A 22,151-nucleotide genomic window follows, 5' to 3' on the forward strand; every position below is an offset into this window, starting at 1 on the left:
AGAGCATCACTGAGTGAAGTGAGCAGAGCTGATGTCTTTTTACATCTATTTCAATATTTGTCAGGTGAAGCACGCCTGGAGAGTTACTGCTGGTTGAAACCTGCATCTGAACTGTGACAGGCAGCCGTGTGCACAAAGACTGAAAACAAAACAATGTGAAACTGTACAGAATATATAAATACTACACAGATACTACTGCTAACCCTGTGTTGGTTTACTGTTATTGTTGTATCTTACAGAGATGGGCAGTGAGTTGCCAGGGACAGTGGGGATGCCGGGAGCAGTTGGTGCTGGCCAGGTGAGGATGGGAGGAACTGTGCCAGGCCGCGGGGGCAAGAGGAGATCAGGAGGGTGAGTATCATCACTGCTGACCTGCTGTGGAAACTACCCACCACAAATGTATTATCTACAGCAAGGGTTCAAAAACTCTTCATAGCATGCTCTGAAAATAACACCCAACAGTCACCAGAAGCTGATGCAGTTTTGTTTTCGGGTTACCTGTCACTTTATCCACAGTTTTTTCTTTCAGCCTTATTATATTATTGCAGGGAACAAAATGTCAGTCATTCATATCATCCTGATGTGTGTGAAGCACCGAGAGAGCTTCATACTTAGCTAAACACAAATATTCCCGCTTGTGTGCTGTGTTGTGATTGGTTATTTTTATTGAATTTTTTACTAAACTTGTCATAGGTCCAATCAAAGGTGGTTCACATTGAGTGTATTGTGACCTGGTTGTATTGAAGGTGGCGTGAAATGTCCCAGAAGCTGTATTTGTTAAGAGAGAACAACAACCTGCTTTCAGCTTCACCATCTGTTCTTCCTCTGATCGGGCAGTTATTGGGCTCGTATACGTTGTATTTTCTTGCTTCATCCTGTCGTGACTGAAATATTTGGCAACAGAAACATCCCTTTGCTGTGCTCTGTGTAACCTCTCACCTGTCTGTTCAGGATGTTCCAAAATCATCAGGTCCTAAATTCTGGTTCTTGGGAATGAGCTTTTATGAGCTTTGTAGACACTAATGTCAGATCACAGGCATCTGGCTCAGGTTATTAACGATCTGCCAGTGTTCTTTTATTCAGTAATCAGACTGGTGGTACCACCACAAAAATACACTGTAAAACATCAAACATGACTGATCCTTCCCAGTAACTTCATGTAAATATTAAGTTTTGTTGATTTCAAATTAATTCAAATTCTAGTTTTCATTTTCAGACTTTTGAACTTATAAACATGAGTTGTTCTAACCTGAGGTCTTACAGTTAGTCGTTTTTAAATACTACTATCGTTCAATTTTTAAAGAAACAAAATTAGCACATTTACAAACATCCCATCATGCATCGTTTGGGAGTTAAAACTCTATATACATGTATTTTTTTGTACCTGAAGAACCCATTCATGATGGAAACTGTCTGTTTGTTTAATACATTAAATTAAGTCATGCTTGTTCTTCTCATAAAAAGAAATAGTGCTAACAACAATGAAAGTATTGCATTTCGTCCCCGTAAACAAAGTCACTCCGAGCAATATTTAGAAAATATTAGTCTCATACCATGCGTATGTGTACAGGTGGTGATGGTTTAATGTGAGGCTCTTCTGTCTCTCGACATCTTTCCTTTTATTGTCTAGCATTAACTGTCTAGTGCAGGTGAAATCCTGTACAGAAGTATTACAGACGTTAAATGTTAATCAATATGAAATCAGTCTCTCTCTCTCTCTGTCTCTCTTTCTCTCTCCTTCCTTTTTCCTCCATCATTCAGTCCTTACACTGGTCAGCTGTGGACACTTTGGGACTGCTGTTGCTGCCAGTGATCGTTGTTGGATTCCTGTTGTTCGTTTCTCGGGATCATGCCTACATTCTGACAATACCATTTTTCCTCAAAGTGTCTATTTAGATCAGTTTACAGTTTCATACATCTTGTACTGTCTTTTTAGTGTTATGTGTCTTTCCGACATTACTCAACATAATATTTGGCATGTTAGTGCACATTTTGACTAGAAAAGTGCATTTAGTATGCAGGATGAACCCCAGATTTGGCCATTGCATGCTTGTGATAGTGATTTACAATGAAAAGTCTTTCTTTGTAGTGTAACATCTTTGTTCTTTGGTTTTTGTTAAAAGACCAAAAGGTGACATTTAAAACGCTGATACAGAGCTACAACAAAAATGTGAAGTCATGATGGACGTTAGAAAAGAAAACAAGAAATAAAAACATTATCTATTTTCTGCAGGTCTATATGTTAAAATGAACCTTTAAACTGCACTGCACAAAGTCCTTTTGTATTAACTGCTTTTTTCAATGCTTGCATATAGGTTTAAAGATGTGTATTTCTATTCGTCTCTTTGTGGACTTCAGCATAAAATCTTCAGTGGGGGCTTTTAAATCACACCTGAATTTTCAAGTTGCAGTAACTGCATCAAGTCCATCAGCCAGGTTTTTGGCTGTCGGGGGATTTAGGTCAGACCCCAACCGTGTGGAATGCGATACCTGCCAGTCCACATGAAGTTCTGGACAATCACATAACATATAGATTAATATGGAATAATGAAACTAATGATTATTTTCATTATTTTATCATCTAACTATTTTGGATTAACTGATTAATTTAGTCAATTAAACATAAATCCCTGTCACAATTTTCCAGAGTCCAAGGTTACATCTTCAGTCCTGCCAACAGGACAAACTCAAAGATATTTACTTTACAACTGTAAAGGACAAAGAACAAGCAACAGGAGCAGAGCCCAACGATTTCTGTCTTTTAAGATGATAAAATCAGTGGGGATGTTTTCAGCTGCTCATCTTATGAAGAAGTGTTGTTAATGCACTTTTCCTCTGCTCGCCGGTGGAAAAAGAAAGTAAACTAAGTGATGCAACCCTTTGTCTTTTGTGTTGGTGTTTCAGTTTGGAAGCAGAGCTTAAAAAATCAATTTCAATTCTGCATTTGTGTGGAAAGAACAATAAAAGAATGCAGTGGAAAAACATGGGGCTGCTTTAGACTTGGTATGTGTGTTTGTGTGTATGGGGGGTGCTGTACATGAGCTAAGTACCTTGTAAACCAGGGGCCAAAGCAATGCACTTAACCCATGCACAGGCAATAGGCCTACATAAACATGAATAAATAATACAGACCTGCATGTAGGCAGCATGGCAAATAAACCTGGCACAGGGAGGCACCAGGGACTGCTCATGTCTATTCCATTGTTGATTTATTTATTCAGCTGAGTGTGTATATGTACATGTCTCCGTATGTGTGGACAGAGTTGATGCAGACAGGGTGTTCTGCCTGAGCTCTCTGCATAACATTCACTCAGGCTGGCTTGGTTTCCTGGATTTGTTCATGTTGTGAAATAATTTGGTGATGGGCGCAGTGATGAGCAAAATCCAGCAAGGCTTGAATTTGCAACCATTGTTAACATCATGCAGTGTTTTTACATGGCCTTACTGTAAGTATAGTCTCTGTTCTTCAGTCAGCTGATTTAGGGGAGTAAGGAGTCCTAATTTTCCAAGCTAGATTTCTCTCTCATATACAACATACATGTAACTGGGTTTCTAATCAGATTTTTACTTGTTTACATGTGCATGACAAAAGTCTGCAGACAGGGAAAGTATCAGCTGAGTGCAGGATGAGACCTTGTATTTAATGTATCTCCATCCAAAGCCCGACTGAGCCCGATTTGACTTATTCAGAAACATTGGTGATGTGAGAGACGGCTCTGCTCTGGAGTCTGCTCTGTCCGTGCATGTGATGCAGTCATCGTAGTTCACTTGTTTTAGCTGGAGCAGTGGTGATGTCACTGCTGTGATATGTGGCAGAACTATTGAAAGCAGGTACCTTTCCACAGGAGACCCTGTTACATTGTATTCTTGCTCTTCATTTTGAAGAGCTCTTAAGAATACTTTAACTCTTAAGAATATTTAAAATGAGGAGGAGTTATGGAAACCTTGGGTTCAATAAACCTCTCAACAAGTGGCTTCATAATAATAATGCAACCTGATGTGTATTTCTAAGAAAACATACATCAAGTCATGTATTTGGGGCAGAAAGCCTGGACAGCTTGATAACACTTAAACCCGCATGCTAAGTTTTAAGTATGCTCTGTCTTCCATCTCCATCACTCTTCTGTTTCCATTATATTAAATATTATTCCGTTATTAGTGTGAACATTTGTACAGTTCAGCAGCCCCCCAACACCGTTATACTGCCATGTTCTTTGTACAGCGTTGAAACTGTTCTGCTAAGCAAAGTTTGATGATCTCAAAATGCTCCAAAGCCAAATAATACAATACAATACAATACTGTTCAGTGTAATGCATGCCTGCTCCTGAATTGCTGTTCTGTTTTCATCTGTACTCTGGCCACAGTCGGTTGATTTCAAACCTTGTGTCACAGTGATGTGATTTCCGTGGTAGGACAATGACATGGCTCATCACCTGTGCCTGTGGTCTGTTGTTTGGTCTGTTGGTTTATTTGTCAGCAAACACAACTTTGTCGCTTTGCAGCAGCAGAACCAAATGAGGAAAGACTTCACTGCTCCAAACTGATGTGTGCCGCTATCTCTGTGAATATACATACAGTAATAGACACGTTTTACCAGAACACACAGGGGCTGTAGTCGTGAGAGAGCACTGTCAGCTCTCAGTCTAATAGAAGTAGTAACTGTGTTTTCTGTGGTTGTTTCTCAGAATGGACTTTGATGATGAAGACGGAGAGGGTCCTAGCAAATTTTCAAGGTGAGAACAACGAAAGCCGGTAGCACTGACCCCCTGTGAAATGTCTAGAACTAGTTCACAATGATCACACAGTTCCTGTTTCAGGGTATCCGCGGGTACGAAAAATTAGTTTTTTTATTTTTTATTGCACTATTTGTATTCAAAAGTGGGTAAATACTAGTGCGCATGGCTCGATCAAACAGGAGCATCAGTTTTCCTTGGTGTGAAATTGGTCTTAGATTAGTTTCATCTTGCATTATAAAGGTCTTAACAAATTTGTCTTTGAGAACCCTGCAGATACCCTATGTTTGTAACATTTCCCTCCATCACCAATTCAATGTTTTGTTATGTTTCGTTTTTGAAAGAGAGACTCGAGTCTGTCTCTGTCACTACATCGCAACTGTCCTCTCACTTTTAATTTATCTCAACTTGTTTTTCCTTTTTCTTCCTTCTCATATTGTGGAGTGTGTGCGTATGTAGGATGTACAGTAAGTGCTTTATTTCTGAGCTGACAACATGGCAGTGGATTTGTTTCTGCTCATTTGAGTGGTGACTGGTTTGGAGGAGGAGCTGCTCTCTGCTGAACACAGGAGGAACTGCACTCTTAATAATGGACAGCAGCATTACATGTATTATTTATCTGGCTACAGGGAAGCTTTGTGTTTACACTGTACATACACTTTGTACATATCATATCCCCTTGAAATAGATCATTCACTGCTGTCTCCAATAGCCAGGGGCATTATTTCACCCTGCTGCTCAGTATGTGATATACAGTGACACGCAGCTGCATGGAGACTGAATTGTAAAAGAAGGAAGAATTCACACAGTCCAGAGTATTTTAGGGGTTTTTAGGGGAAGGGGCTGCGGTGCATTTTAAGGGATGTAACATCAGAAAGGTATGAAGACATCTGAGACGCACAAGTTCAGACACAACAGGACTCTTCTGTACAGTAACAGTGTGAAAACTCCAGAACATTTTAGTGTCCAATATTTAAAAATAACTTTAACTGCTCAAAGTCTGATTGGATTTTGATTAAATCCAGACACCAAAAGACACATAATTCTAACTTGGACATCTGGACTACTGCAGTCATAGTTCAGTCCTGTCACAATTGTTTGGGTGTCTGAATCGAAGCAGTCCAATTTTAGTAAGCTATTTTTTTTTCAGATTTTTGATTGAATTTGAGCAACTTAATAGTTTTAGGCTCATTTTGCACTTGAATTTTCTACCTGAATTTGTGAAGGCAAATGATTTGATTGAAATTTAAAAGAAAATCAGTTTTCAAAATAAAACATTTCAATTTGAAATTTACAAACATAACATATTCAGTAAAGGTTAGGTTTTACAGTTTTACAGGTATTCAGGTGCTCATGATATTCAAATTTCTTTTTGCGTCCACAGTCAGACAATCAGACAGGTTGTACACAAACCTGATTTTTTTAACTCAGGTATATAAACCAACTTATCTACCTGGGTCAACAAATGTCCATTATGTTGTAATTGTCTATTTCAGTGTGAAATAGGGATATACCTGAGTGTTTGTTGTTGCCTCACTCACTTTACCATTGTAAAGCTGAGTGTAGTGAAGTCACCTGGTCCACAGATGTCAGTTAAGTTTGTGAGTTCATATAATATATATGAATATATATCAAGACCACAACTCTGAAAATAAAACCAAGAGTGTAAGAAAAGCATCGTTGTGAATCATGTCTTCACTCAGAGTAGAACAGAGCACTTTATCATTGACACCAGCCTGTTTTGTACCGTTTTGCTCATTTTGTTACCATCACACTTTGAACCATCGACTGTCATGCATTCATGAATATGTGACAACCATTGCGTGTGAAGAATGTGGAGGTTGAAGCTGTTCTGTGATGCTTTTCATCTGTATATATATGTACATGGCTTCACATGCTGTGTCCTCTCTTTTCTGCAGGTATGATGATGATCAGATTCCTGGTGGAGATAAGGAGAGATACGCCAGGTAGGCCTAGCCAGCTGGGGCCACAGAGGATTTTCCATTGACTCAGGGACCAACAGGCTGTACAACCTGCACACGTCACACCTGTTCTGATCCATACAAAGAGAAATACTGACAAGTGATTGTTGTGGAAATCTTGAAAAAAGATAAAGACTCATGCCTGTCTTTGTGGTTTTTATTCAACATAGCATTTGCAATTGGGCTCAGGACAAAGTGAGAGACTCAAAAAAAAAGAATAATCCGGTTTCTTATACTACAGCAAAGAAAGATGTGGGAGTATCCTCCCCTGGCTGGCAGCTGGTGGTTTCAGGGTGTACAAGCAGGTAGCTGGAAGTTCTCAGGTGTCAAAACCTGATATGTGGGGAAAGAATGCAGAACGAGAACTACTCCTTCACCTCATTCAAGGACAGTTCAGCATGCATAAAGGATTAACTTGTCCCGTTACAATATGAAGACAAGTTTCAAATACAATCACACAAAGTACAAATTTTCCACTACAGTGATTCCAAAAAATAAATATAGGTTTTTTAGAAATAACCTTTTTGCCAGTAAGTGTTTATGATCAATATGAAAGTTCCTCTCCAACCACAGAAACCTGTGATGACGGAGTAGTTCAGTCAACAGGTGTACAAATGACAATGTACTAACAACCTATTACATCACAGAAATGCAGCTATTTCCAACCAATTACATGGCAGTCCTTTAGGAATGGCCCACTTCCCAAAATAGGTACAGTGAGGTTGTTTGAGTCAGCTAAACACACTCGATGATGTTGTTGTGGTATGATGTGTCAGGGGAATTGAGCAAGGCACAGGAGAAATCTGTGTTGACACAGAAAACGACAGCTGTGAAACCTGCAGCTGAACCTGCTGCATCCTGCCTGATGGAGCTGCTAACAACTAGGAGAGTGTTTGGATATTTCTCCTTGATAATTTTAATATTTGAGGAGAAACACATTTTCTGCTTTTGATGTATTTCCATTTATCTGACATGCAATTTCATTCACTTGTTTTTCCAATGTTGATGATTAAAGATTTCAGACAATGTACTGTCCCTTGTAAAGAATGAGATGTAATGGTGAAATCCTCCCTTTTCAGTTTAGACTAAAACACATCACAGGTTGCGGACACTGACAAAAACCTGCTATGAATTATGGTCATTATAGTATTGGAGAGAAATGATAATGAGATGCATCATAGCTGTTGATCGCTTGTCCAGACAAAGCTGGTTAGTGGTTTGCAGTCTGAACCCTCGACAGGTGTCTGATTGCTCCGCTCTCTGTTGCAGAGAGAACCACAGTGAGATTGAGCGACGCCGACGCAACAAAATGACCCAGTACATCACTGAGCTTTCAGACATGGTCCCCACCTGCAGCGCCCTCGCCCGGAAACCTGATAAGCTGACCATCCTGCGTATGGCTGTGTCCCATATGAAATCCATGAGGGGCACCGGCAACACGTCCACTGACGGGGCCTATAAGCCCTCCTTCCTCACTGAGCAGGTACTGTACTGTCACAAACCCAGAGCTTTGTCATAGAGGACATTTAATAAAAATACTTACAAATAATAACAAAAGCAAAACACATTTCTAAAATGATGGATACTAAATTAAAGAAGGATTGCATCGGTATAGAAACAACTGTGTGGTAGATATAGCCCTTTAAACATGAAGTGAAACAAAACAATATTTTGTATTTTGTTAAAAATGACTTAATTGATGAATATAATACAAACATAGACTGTATATAAATCTGAGTTGGCTTCAATTGATTATAACAGAGACCACCTCCCAGGGCCGTGTCCTGATGTACCCTATGTGCCTTTCTGCTCCCTGTAGGAACTGAAACATCTGATTCTGGAGGCGGCCGACGGCTTCCTATTTGTGGTTGCTGCGGAAACAGGCCGGGTGATCTACGTGTCGGACTCGGTGACGCCGGTGCTGAACCATCCCCAGTCAGAGTGGTTTGGCAGCACTCTGTATGAACAGGTCCACCCCGACGATGTGGACAAGCTGAGGGAACAGCTCAGCACCTCAGAAAACTCCATGACAGGTAAAGAAAGAGCTGCCTTCTCTTTCAGCTGAACACTTTACTTTTTATTGCTTCTGATAGTGATTTGTTTACAAAAGGACCATTTACACCGCAAATGTCCTCACTTTTAAAACAAAAAATACCAAAAAAAATCTGGTGTTACCATATACAGTACATATATACAGGGAGTCGCCTATTGTATGTCTATGCCAGGTTCAGGTGATTGTTCAGCAGTCTGTTCGTCTTTGGTTAACACAAGCTCAAGACATTTTCACCTTTTATTCTACTACATAAATACGTCAGTAAATACCAGAGCCCTGATTTCTTGAAGCTTTTAGGTCTGTTCAAAAAGATCGGTTGCTAACAAGTGTCTAAATAAGACTACAGAGGTTGTCAGGGATGTTAAACATCATCACGTTGAACATGAAAACCCATCTACTCACCAGTCCACCTTTACAGCCTCGTTGTGTTTATACAAACCGTCTGTAACTGTGTGAGAGGAAAAGCTTTTGTAGAAGAGGTCAGAGCTGAGTCAAAGTACAAGTTGAACTTCAGTGGCGGTGACGTGGAAGTCATGTGACTGTGGTGTAGTTGGTTTATAGCCTAACATTAGCTTTTTACTTCTGCTGATTGTATTTAAGCTTCAAACATCATTAAGAGGTGTTCATTCGTGAAGATAATTGTGCTGTAAAAAACGTGCAAGTATCACAAGCTTTTGTTCATCACAGAGCTTATTTTCTGCAGTAATCCAAAAGTCAGGGGAAAAAAATTTCATTGGCTTTTTGTCAAGGGAACCAGAGTAATACTGATGCTACCTTCCTCACTGCAGCCCTCTATAGACCTTTTTCAGGTCAGACATTTTTAGAAGCCACACCAGGAAAACCACAGGTTGAAACAGCTATTATTAATGATGGCTCAGTTCCATCAAATGTCCCAGTGTAAAGTATGCTAATGTGCCAGGACCCTGGAACTAGTTCACTTCAAAGGAATGCAGTCGTATTTAACGTTAATGTTTCATCTGTACTTTTCCTGCTTGGACATACTAAAATGTTTGCTGTGAAAAGGATCTGCTACTGTCAAAACTACAGACAGCAAATTCTAATTTAATTGGTGTTAAGTAAAATGTGAAACTCTTATCACTTAACCATAAACTGTGACTCAGTTGTAGCCACATATTGTCATTCATTTCATGGTGGGAGCTCAACTCTTTTGTGGTTGAAGCTGTTGAAGTTGAAATAAGTTGCAAAAGCAGAGCAGACTAGTTTTCCCATGATGCACTGTGTAGGGTTACCCTCGCTGGCAGAGTTTTAAAGCAGTTTTTGGTGTCAGCACCCATTTGAACAAATGTTCATTCACACTGCTGTGAAGTGACCCTCCACCTTGTATTTAATGCTTGATGAGTCAAAATATTTCCCTCTCTGATGTTTAGTGAAACATGATCCACAGGCAGCTGATTAAATCACACAGGAGCCTTCAGTCTGTAACATTGCCACCTTCATGAAGGTGGTAATGTTAAGTCTTTTTTTAAAGTGTTTTACGGAGGTGCTGAAGACAGAGAACAGCTGGAGGTTTCATTTCTTTCTTCCTCTTTCATGTCGCACTGTCAATGTTATCTGCCTGATCAGAACACTGACTCTCCTCTAGTCCTTGATTCATACACACGTAATTGCCCTGTATTGAACATGTGTGAACCCACACCCACTGTGTCTGACTTTGAAAACAACTGGCCTATATAGTTGCGTTGGACAGGGGCAACAGTGGTACACCACCTAAAATGTTGGATTATGTCAAGAAACAGTCACCTGCACAAGTCTAGATATCGATAAGAAAACCAATGATGCGTCAAGAACAGTTTATAAGCGGTAGACCGGGACAGGAAGTGATTATTAAAAGAGTAGCTGTTTCATATTTGAAATTATATTCATTAAAAACGTTATGTATCTAAAATGGTAGTAGGTTGCAGGCTACTATACCGTCTTTAAGGTCAAACAAGGACAAACAATTAATATAAATGAAACCGCCTCACATCACAGTATGATCCGGATAATGAAACCTGGTTAAACAATGTTAAACCTGATGGTTGTTATTCTCAACACTCATGGTCATTTTCAAAGTCTAACAACTGTAACAAAGTACAAACACTCTGGATGAATGGAACAACCATCTAATGCCACCTGTTTATTTTTTTGTAGTGGCAGCTGTTCTCGTAGCTCCACTAGCTGCTGTAGTTGTAATGTTATACAGGAATGAATAATCGTAACTTCCACAGCAGATCATTTAACCGACATTATCTCAAATCAAAAACTATTTTAATGCAGACAAACTGTGCTCTGATGATCAGACTCTGTCCTGTGTGCACAGAAAGCTGATTTAACATATATAATTATATTTCTTCATGAAGGAGTGGCTCTGAGGCTTCCTCTTGTTTGAAGTGAGATTTAACAGATTGATTTGAGAGAGATTAGAGTGTGTTGACATAATTAGTGATTAGGTACAATTACATTCAACCCAACCGAACCTAAAAACTTGGTATTGTGAATCATAAGAGAGTCTCCAAGCGAGACACAGAGCATCCATAGTAACCTTGTGTGCGACCATAGTAACTCACTCACACACCTGCTTGAGAGGAGAGGGAGAGACGCTGCTGCCGGAAGAGGTGCTGAGTCCTCTGAGCAGCATGAATGGGAATAAATGACAATACAACAGATTGTGGAGATTTCTCACTTTCCCCCTGATGGTGTGAATAACTCGCTGCTGCTCTGTCTTATCTGCTCATGCACTGCAGTGTCGTTTCATGCCGCAACGTTATCACTTATGTATGTTTCTTATACCTGCACTGGAGTTTTAAGTGCAGCAGAGCATTTTGTATCTTTTGTATGATGATGACAGGCCAATCAGAGGCCTCATGAGACAAATAAAACCGTTACGCTCATGTCTCAGTTTAACCAGTGTACGTCAAGATTCTTATACTGAAATCAAATGTAACTGAGAAAAAAATGGTAATTCTTAATATACAGACAAGCATTAGTCAGGACAGGCCCCACATGTGAAACCAGTTGTATCATCTTCTGTAGCTTTAGATCTCAAACTCAGGCCCACTGGCCATGTTCTTTCCTCCCCACCAGTTTACTCTGAAGCATGGCAACTCATCCTCCCCACTCCTCTCCCTCCACACAGTCCTTCATGTTCAGTCGAGCTGTGTATTTGTATTTCTGGTGAACAGGAACGTTTCTTCTCGCTGATGAGACAGGAAGCAGTCTTATTAAAGTCCATGAAAATATCATGTGTCCACCTCTCTGCTCTCGGTTAAACTTTCTGTTCAGTTCGGAGACAGTTTGATGTCAGGTTCATGGTGGTATATCAGAGTGGTGTATGTCCTTGCAAATGTGTTTAATCTGGCAAATTGTACAATTAAGTGCAGCTTGCTTTGTTAAAAGTAAAATAAAAAGCCAATGTTTGTTAATGATTTAGCAGCTTGGCTAAAAAAAAAATGTAGGTGATTTTAAAAATGTAAAATAAATGACCTGCTCTAAGAAAGGATGTTAATAAGCTGCATTTTGGAAAATTGAAGATACAGTCTTGTTATCATGTGACTCTCTCTCCTTCTCCATATCTTTCATGTTACGTGATAATTCTAGATGCACTGGGGCATGTAAAATGTGAAATTGTGAGACATGCTCATTGTGCTCACTAGGGGGCAACACTGTCTTGTTAATCTCTTCCTCTCCGTGCTGCTCTGGAGTCTCCACAGTATCTCAGTGGAGCGTCTGTGTTTGTATTTGTCTGTCAGTCTGTCCATCTGACCCCAGAGGCCCCTCTGAACCTCACTGAGTACCAAGCAGGGCCGTGAAATCCACATAACACAGTAATCTCCATGTAGAGCTGTGAGAGATGAAAATACACTCATGAGCATGCAACCATACACAAGCCCTTGATGAAGCCTTTGAAGTCCCAGCACTTCTCAGAGTTAAGTTTCATTCAGTGGAACCAAAGCAGCATGTTCTGGAGGCTCTCTGCTTCTTCTGCTGCTGCTCACTTTCTGAACTTTGTTGTGCCTGTTCAGGGACTGTGTGTTTTTCCAGCGTCCTGGTATGGAAGGACTGAACAACATAAATGAGCAAGAAGTGGAACAAGTGATTGTTTCCTGCATACCAGGTGTTGCTGTCTGTAATTCACTGTGGAAATAATAAGTGACTTACTGTTTTGGAATCTTTTGAGGGCATGAATGGTGTGGTGGTCTGTGCATTCCCTTAGCTAGTATTTTAGTATTTAATATTTGTTTATAATGTTCTGAAGCAGGCCCTGTTCTCAGTTCAGGGGAAAAAGCTTTGATGACATTATTTTGTGGCTTAGCAACTCTTTCAGGGGGAAACAGCCTGACTCTGTCCAAAGGTTAGGATATGCCTACCAACACCTCTAAAGCCAAGAATGTTATCACCACTCTGAGTTGAAGGGTTGTTCATTCCCCTGTGTAAAAACAACATTGCTTTCATGTACAGTAAAACAAAAACACATGGGCAGGGACCAGCGCTAATGGCAGCCACTTTAGATGATACCTTTGATTCTACCACACGCACCGCAGTCACAAATACACCCTTAGCCTATTTTAGACATAGGCCACATCCAGTTGCACAGATCTGATCCACCCTGGCAGGAAGTCAGACACAGGAAGGGCATCCTGTGCAGACTCCTGATCATATGTCACATCACTACATCAATCTCATAAATTACCGAAACAGCAAGTCAGCAAAATTAGGCAAAACACTCTTAAATGCTCCCGTTGGGGTGTGAAGCCATGCAGAGGAGGGAATCTTAGGTTATATAGCAGTGTTGTGTCATCTGAAGTCCCGTCCTGCTTGCCATAATTTACTGCAGAACTGCTCACACTCTGCACGAGCAGAAGACATGATCCGTTTCCATGTTCCCATGAGAGCTGGATCAAGCACACAAGCGAGGGTGTGCGAGCAAAATAAGTAAAACAGAAAATAAACTTTATTTGGATCTTGTTTCACTGGGTTTGCTGTTAATTGTCATATAAAATCTGGTATTCAAATGATGGCAGAGTGGTCAGCACGAACAGATAGAGGTCGGTTGCATGTACAGGCCAGAAAACAAAGAAAAGAAAAAAAAATTAGGGTGGTAGAACTATTTATTTTTACAGACATCCCTGTCTCTATCTGTAAGGCTAAGGCTGGTGATTTTGTAGATGTATTCATTGTCAACAAATCCCATGAAGGGTTTTATAAACAAGTACTGGCTGTGCATCCAGGACCTGATTTAGCTTATTCCTCTGAACCATAGCGCACCATTGTCGTCCAAAAGCTATTAAACCAACGTCAGTGAGCCAGACTGTTGCACTGATGGACAGACAGAGAGGTGAAACTGAGCCCGGCACGTCCCATTCATTGCTGAGCACCGACCTCAGTTTGCACCACCAATCTGTTTGGGGTGATCAATGTCTCTATCAGTTGATAGGGTAACGTTAGTGTCAGCTGTCACCCTCAGTCTTCCCTCTCTGCACTTTTCCATGGTATTTCCTCTTCTGAATACTTTGGCTCATACATGTATGTCTCTATGAATCCATCACATCTCACAATTACTTCTTGAATGAATTTATTTGGATGTTTTGCTATTGCCACATAGCCAACGTTAGCATTAACAGCTGTTAACATAACAGTCTTGCCAAGACATTTGCATTTACTAGATGAGGTTACAATACATCCTCTGAGCAGTGCTACTTTTTCAGAGTAGCCTGGACGCTACAGTGACTTGGAATTGGAAAGTGACAAGACGGCCTGGTCGGACAGGAGCTAGCTGGTTAGCATGCTAACTCCAGTAAAGGTGATAGAAATAGAAGCAAAACAAGAAGGTTGCTTTCCACCTCTAGAGCCACCACATTTTTTCTAGACTGGTACGTAAACTTCTGTTAATGCTAACGCTGGCTGTGTAGCAATAGCAAAACTTACAAATAGCTCCTTTAAAGTTAACTCACCTAAAAATATCACTCCTACTAGTGATGCTGGGCTTTGGACTGAGGAGTTGCTTTCACGTCAGGTTTAAATCTTAAAGTGGAAATTGGAAGTACATGATGGAAGTGACTCAGTTGTTTTGGACCTCAGTCTGCTCTTGTTTGGTTTTATAAAAGTAAATGTTTTCTCACATATGTATGTAGAGCCAAATAAAGTGAGTATCATTTTGGCATTGCGAAATCTGGACTTTTCCAAAGCCTTGTAGAACTGTGCCAGTGGGAGCTTCAGAGAGCATCATCACATAAATTTTGCTGTACGTCCTCTTTTACTCCTTCCACTTAAACAGATAACACAAACATGAACGTCGCTGACTGAGTGATTAAGTTACGCCATTAGCGAGCTGAATGACGTGTGATACCACTCCACCAGTTGCACATTGGTGGACCTGCTGAGTGTTGAAATTTCCCCACTTGACCATTTCTTTTTCAAAATAAACTGGGACATCCAGTGTTTACGTCATCAGATCGTGTTTATAGGCAGTGTTGCCAACTTGTTGCTAGATTTACTTTGACATACTTAAACATATAAAGGAGAAAAACCTTTTAATGCCTAGCATGCAGAGTCATGTAGGTAGAAAATATCTTGAGTGAAAAGACCGTGTTTGTTTCCTGTGTTCTTTGGACAAATTGTCGATGATGTAATCTGGTCTGTTACGTGTTTACCATGGTCATTAGCCCTCTTTCCTCTATCTGCATCTGCTTGATCACGGTTGTGCGTTTGCATGTGAAGTTCTCTTCAGCTTCATATTTGTGAGATGCTGAGAATTCCTTTTCCATCTGGAAAGTATCAGTCCAGTTTTACTGATGATGGAGACTGATTGTGCAGGTTATAGCACCAAAGTCAAGCTGCTCACTTTTTTTTTTAATTCTACATCCTGCACAAACTCAACCTAAATATAAACCCCAACCCAAACTACTCTTAACATGTGATCAAGGATACAAAGATGCTCAGGGATCCTCATAGCAGTTTTTCTGAACCCTAGGCAATCTTAATGTGTTTCTAACGTCTTATTACTGCTGTTCCTCTGTAAGGTTCTTTGGATTGCTCTGATTGAATTCACAAGAAGTCCCAGCTACGAAATGATTATGGATTATTATTAATTAAGTTTCACTGTCACCACCTCCATAAAGAAATATTGACAGTTTTAAAAATTGAACACCAAATCCAGACTTTGAGGCTCATTCTGAACTGTCTGTTGTTAAGACCTCAGTAGCTTTATTCTGGCGGCTCTGGAGATCAGCTGTTTCTTCGGCCCTTCACAGGAATTTCTCTTTTCATCTCTGTTTCAATGCCAGTAAATATGAGGAAATTACTGTGCACTTAGATCACACAAAAGACAGTTTGATGTTAGTCACAGTCTGATAAATGGAGTCCGTCACGGCCTTCTACTGAAGTTCATCAAAACACTGATATAATGCCTTTGATAAAATATCATACAATCATACTGATATGTGAACGAACACATTACCCTGAATAATTCATTTTAATATCTGAACAGATATGGGTACAGGAACAATATTTTCCAAACAACTGCACTTTATTGAAGTAAGAGACATGCTGTTGTCCATAGCAAGTTCTTGACAACCGCTGACCAAACTGCCATGACAGGTGCTATGGATATGGTCCCTAGAAAATTACCTTTGACCTTATTAACCCTCATCTGATAGAAACCTTGAGTATGTGCTTAAACACATTGCGAGCTTGTACTTCAAAATCTTTCAGATCTATTGAATATATGTATTTATTTTTGGGGTAATAGCTTAAAATGCATCTATGAATTGTTTAGATGTGCACTGATGTGACTTTGTTCTTTACAGCACAGTATTAGGGCCACATTGAGGAAAAAAAAGAAATCAGAAATTTCGAGAATAAAGTCATAATATTATGATGTATTCTCAAATGTAATATCATGGGTCATAATACTCAGTCGTAGTTCTTCCTGCTGACAGCAGTGTCATAAGTTAATGGAACACATCTGGAACACATCCAGTTCTGATTATAAAAAAATAAACATCTAGATAAACTAACATTTACTGTTAGCTGTTACTCATGTTGTAACAGCTAATGTTCACTAATTACACCTCATGTTTCTAACACAATGAGTTAAACTCCAGCTCCCTCATCATATCAGGTGCTGACAGTCTTACGCAATGATGATCAGCCAATCTAACAATACAGAAAACTGGCCAGCTCTGACAAACAGGATACAGGACAAAAGCAAGCACAGCTTTAGTTCTGTGTCTTGCTGGACCGGAGAGTGTTTTTTCTTTGTTTCATTCCCTTGTTTCAGATTCCACATGTCCGGAGGTGAAAAACAACTGTTGGAGCTTTGATCATAGACTGAATGAATGTGTCTGCTTGAGTCAGCTTCATGAATACACACAGCACAGTTTTCTATTTCAGTTTTGCTAATAAAAATATAGATTATAAAAAGTAAGAGGTAACAGGCTGTTTGTTGTGAATCAATCTTCACTGATTTACATGATGATGTTGTCTGTGCACTTGCGTTGCCCTGTTCTGATCTGAGCTGCTGTTTGTGTGTGAACAGGACGGATTCTGGACCTGAAGACGGGAACAGTGAAGAAGGAGGGACAGCAGTCCTCGATGAGAATGTGCATGGGCTCCCGGCGCTCCTTCATCTGCCGCATGAGGTGTGTGTGACTGTGTGACTAAGTGTGTTTTTATGCCTCTGTGTTGGTGACAGCCAGAGGCATATTGTCTTCAGGTTGTCCATCCGACCCGTTCTCGTGGATGCAATATCTCTGTAACGCCTTGACGGAACTTCTTCAAATTTGCCACAAACATTCACTAGGCCCAAGAATGAACTGATTAGAATGTGGTGGCCAAGGGTCAAAGGTCAATGTCGCTGTGACTCACAAAACACAGTTTCAACCTTGTAAATGCGATATCTCTGTAATGCCTTGAGGGATTTTTCGAACAATTTGGCACAAATGTGAACTTGGATTCAAGAATGAACGGATTCGATTTTGTCAGTCAAAGGTCAAGGTCAAGGTCATGGTGACCCCATGTTCTCGTGAATGCAATATGTCAGGAACGCCCAGAGGGGGTTTCATTACTTCTGGCAAACTGTGACTCACAAAACATCATAAATTCATTCAATTCAATACACTAATTGCATACAATACAATATACAATAATTTATACAGACAATAGTCATACAATAATTTAACTCAAAAAGGTCCAATAGGTCAAAGTTCAACTTCACTGTGACATCATAATGTTTTACAAAAACACTTCTGGCCATTATTCAACACTGTACCTCAGGAAGGAGAGACTGTGACCATATTTCCTGACACTTGGAGGAGGAGACAACCACGAGGAGGTGATTCTAGTTATTTCTGTATGATGACTTGGTGTAGGTGTTTTGGAACTGACAAGCTGTTGGGCCGTTCGTCCAATGCTCAGCTGTCTCATGAGTGTTACATTATCTTGTGTTTTTGAGCTCGAGGCAGTAGATTTCCAAAACATCAACATGTTACATTAGTGTATTTCATTAATTTAACTTTAAAATGTTCTTTTTACACAAGAGATCCTGAAATGTTTGGTCCCAGGATTAGTGCAGTCACACATTTAATTGTAATAGTGTGACTCTAGTTTTAATTTCAGACAGATGTTGTTTGTGAAACTGGTTTAATTTGTCTTTGTAAGCATTGCAATTCCTTCAAATCCATGTGTCTTCGTAAATCTTGCAGAAATTATGAGTATACTCCAGAGATGTAATTTTTCAGTGGTAATTATGACTCATTGTGTCAGTAATCGATTTAGATAATGACTCAGTAAAATTAATTAGATAGGGATAAACTGAAGCTTGTTGAAAACAAATGGAGCCTCTCACATAAGGTCACCTCTGCTCTGTAATCGTACATGGTAATTAATTGCCATGCAAGTGAGTGGAAATGGTACACAATGGTAAACAGTAGGGGTTCATGTAATGTGACGGGCAGTCAGCAGTATGTAGCTCACAAAGTGACAGCCATTAAACATTTACAAAGACCGCAGTGACACTTTTTTTTCTTTCAGCTACTTTCTACACAGAACACTGAAGAGTCCTGCTGAGCTGTTTCTCATTAGCCCCACAGACGCTTTTACAACAGTGTTTCATATGTGATTGATTGTGTTGTTCAGGCTATTAGTCCTGCAATTAATCATAATATGCAGGGTGAGCCACAGGCAGAGGAGGAAACTAGATGGAAGATACCAACAGAGGTGAAACATAGTGTTGAACAGTAGGATCGAAATCAAAATTACAAAATTAACAAGAACATTTTAATGATAGGAACAAAAATAACAAAGAGACGTCCAAATCAAGTTCTTTTGGCCCTATTTCTGACCAGGGGTACACGGCTTATTCTCTGACACATAAAGACTAACAACAATTCATTGATTCCTACGGGCAATATAAAGTCGCAAATTAACCTGCATGTCTTTGGATTGTGGGAGGAAGTCGGAGTACCTGGAGGAAAGCCACGCAGACACACGGAGATCATGCAAACTCCAGACAGATAGCCAGCCAGCAGGTTTCCAAGCCAGGCGCACAGTGAGGTGACAGCGCTAACCACTGATATCTTGAGCTGTTATTTAAATGTTGATTAAAATACTGAAATACCAGATGTAGCTACTAAATCCAACACAATTAGTATTTTTGCAGCCCCTTGAATACTGGAGGTCTTTGTTCAGAAATATTAAGTTTAGAAGCTTCATTTATTGATTTGATATTAATTAAAGATAAAATGGGAGAATGCGACATGAAGTGACCTGCTACTGGAAACAAGACCTGTCACTACAAACTACAAAAACACTCAGGAAACTTTCATGGTGGCACGATAACCAGTGCAAACATTGTTTTCCTGACATGTTTCCTGTCTGTTTTTGTGGTTTTTTGTGCCAAGCGCAGAAAACACGGTGCACAGGTGGGAAAATAGGTGTAAACAGGTGGTGAGGTTCATTTAAGTGAGGCAGTTCAAAGTGAATTGTTGATATTTTGGTGGAAACTGGGTCTTACATCATGTCTCCTCAGGAGGCATCGCATGAGTATCATGTTAGTTGAGGAAAACCAGCAGCACCATTGTCCATTTGTGTCTACACAGGATGTGTTCAGGACTCCAACACGCAATCACTGTAGTTACACATCTAAAAGAGAAGAAAATAGACTTGGAGTGTAAAAAATACTTTAGCTAGGTAGATAGGTGAATTGTTTAAAGCAGGACTGTATCTGTTCCGTCAGACATGTGAGACGGACGATGGAAAAAACACATCTGGAACACTTTCTGTGAAGACATGCCAACAGACTTTGTGCTGAGAATAAAAGTGTCAGGATCACATTTGTTTCTGGCTCAGTTTCACTTCACTGCCAGTCCAGTGATTTTATCAACAAGAGAAAATTCAATACTCATAGCAAATGCACAGCTATGAAGGAATAATGCTCAGGGTGTAAATAGACCACTTTAATTAATCACTCTCCAACCAGTAGAGTGAATGTTGAATGTGGTTGAAGCAGGAGTACTGGAAAAGCAATCTGCATTTTTCAATAAATTAATATGGGTGATTCTGACAGTGTATTGTCCTTAGCTCCTGTGCGTTGTGTGGAAATTAATTAAATCCCTGCAGCCACCTGAAGGCAGCAGCAACGATGTGTTGATAAATCTGCAGCCTCTGATTTGAGAAGCGTCTTTTCATTTATTGAGCTGCTGTTACGTCTCCCTGGGACTGGCACAGGCGTTTATGAGCTACAGTATGAAATGAGTGACGTGACTGGCTGAGAGTATATTCATTTATTTCCACACTTTGTGACCTACAGTGTATTCTCCTTCAACCAAAATAGCAGGTTCACTTTAACACAGCCATGAAGTGCATGCGCCCAAGATGTAATACTTCACACTTGTCGTTGTGCTTGCCAGATTAAAATAGCCCATAGTCCACTCGCAGTTGTACACTGATGTTACAAGTTGGAGGCTCCTCTCTCCTAAATGATCTTTGGCTGAGTACAGACATTGGCTTGCAGAGAGACAACTCGTGTTATTTTGGCTTGTCATCAAGAAATTCATTGAATTCATGTTAATTACTGACAGCTGATCAGACATTCCACTGGTGACATTAGTGATTATTTGCTTTCCCTATTTTAACTGTAAAACAAATACTTAAATTGCTAATTTTAATGATTTTTGATATATGCTTTTCTTATAAAATATAACACAGTGTTAGATCTTCTCCACCACAGCAGCCAACCAGCCTGAACATGGAACTTCCCATAACCCAAACTTTGGTATGAGACTCTTCTTTGTGTATTTTGCAACACAGGATGTTCCAGACAAATGTCATTAATAGACAGTAACAACATCTGTTTTGTTGGTGAGTGAAGTAAATCATTGTGGGACAGACAATAATAGAAGAAGTAGTGTGTGATATAGTTATTGATATTTCACATTTACATATGTGGACATGAGATACATTACAACTTTATACTATATGTTAGGCCTGGGCAGTATCACATGAATGAATTAATTGCACATTTACCTTGGTAATAATTAATAAACAGTATCTTATTAAATACACTTGCCCACAAGATTGTCTGTTCTCACAGTGGCGCCATTATTAATTGTTTATACTGAAGAATTAAGAGAAAATCATCAATAATCAGTTGTTAAGAACACTTGTAAATATTTTTGCTACAATGGAGAAATTTTGTATTATAAACTTCACATCACAAACTCTACAGCAAATTATTTAATTAGCAGCTTCTGATTAAGTGTTCAGGTGGTTAATGAGACCAGGTAAAAAAGCAAGCACTCAAAAACAGTAAAGCTGGAGCTAATTGAACTGCTCCAGAACCATCCCTTCACTAAACCTGCTCATATCTGAGTGGTAGATTACATCTGTGTGTTGTGCATCAAGCCGATGTGATTAAGCACTCTTGATCAAATGAGATGAATAGATTTCACCATGGCACTCATCACATCAGCCAACTGGGCGACTCTAGCGCTGAGTTATTCCTCATATATAAGACAGTACAATTTCATGACCTCTCCTCTACACTTTCTGACTTTGCTGCACACCAGCGATGCCGTTCACCTGTCACCTGTCACAGCTGGAGAGCCATCAGTTGTAACTCCACACAGTTCCTCCCATGAGAGATGGACTTCATTGATGACATCTCTGACTTTTCCTGATGTCTCGTCTGTGAGGCTTTTCCAAATGGAAAAATCATCATCACGTCCTCGCAAAACAATTAGTATCTGTTCTTTGAATGAGTCAAATGCACATGCTTTGCCTGAAGCTTGACCTTTCAGACTTCTAGTCAAATTTTCACCAGACAACATTGGCTCCTTGCAAGACTGACATTGTTAACTTCTGGCTCACTGTCTCCAAGTTGTCAT

The 22,151-nt window shown here is 39.9% G+C and overlaps 1 protein-coding gene across 2 annotated transcripts in view; it reads left to right on the forward strand.

Moving 5' to 3' along the window:
* The first annotated feature begins 241 nt into the window (after nt 1-241).
* arnt2 (aryl-hydrocarbon receptor nuclear translocator 2) overlaps nt 242-22,151 on the forward strand; it is a 64,532-nt gene continuing 42,622 nt past the window's right edge. The window contains exons 1-6 of one of the 2 annotated variants that reach the window (XM_056374007.1): nt 242-351; nt 4,687-4,734; nt 6,654-6,701; nt 7,986-8,199; nt 8,536-8,749; nt 17,306-17,408. In XM_056374007.1, the coding sequence (XP_056229982.1) occupies nt 242-351; nt 4,687-4,734; nt 6,654-6,701; nt 7,986-8,199; nt 8,536-8,749; nt 17,306-17,408 (737 nt within the window). The remainder of the gene's footprint in view (nt 352-4,686; nt 4,735-6,653; nt 6,702-7,985; nt 8,200-8,535; nt 8,750-17,305; nt 17,409-22,151) is intronic. The other variant, XM_056374018.1, reaches the window with a different exon arrangement.

This window comes from Seriola aureovittata, chromosome 1, assembly GCF_021018895.1.
Source record: "Seriola aureovittata isolate HTS-2021-v1 ecotype China chromosome 1, ASM2101889v1, whole genome shotgun sequence".
Taxonomy (NCBI): domain Eukaryota; kingdom Metazoa; phylum Chordata; class Actinopteri; order Carangiformes; family Carangidae; genus Seriola; species Seriola aureovittata.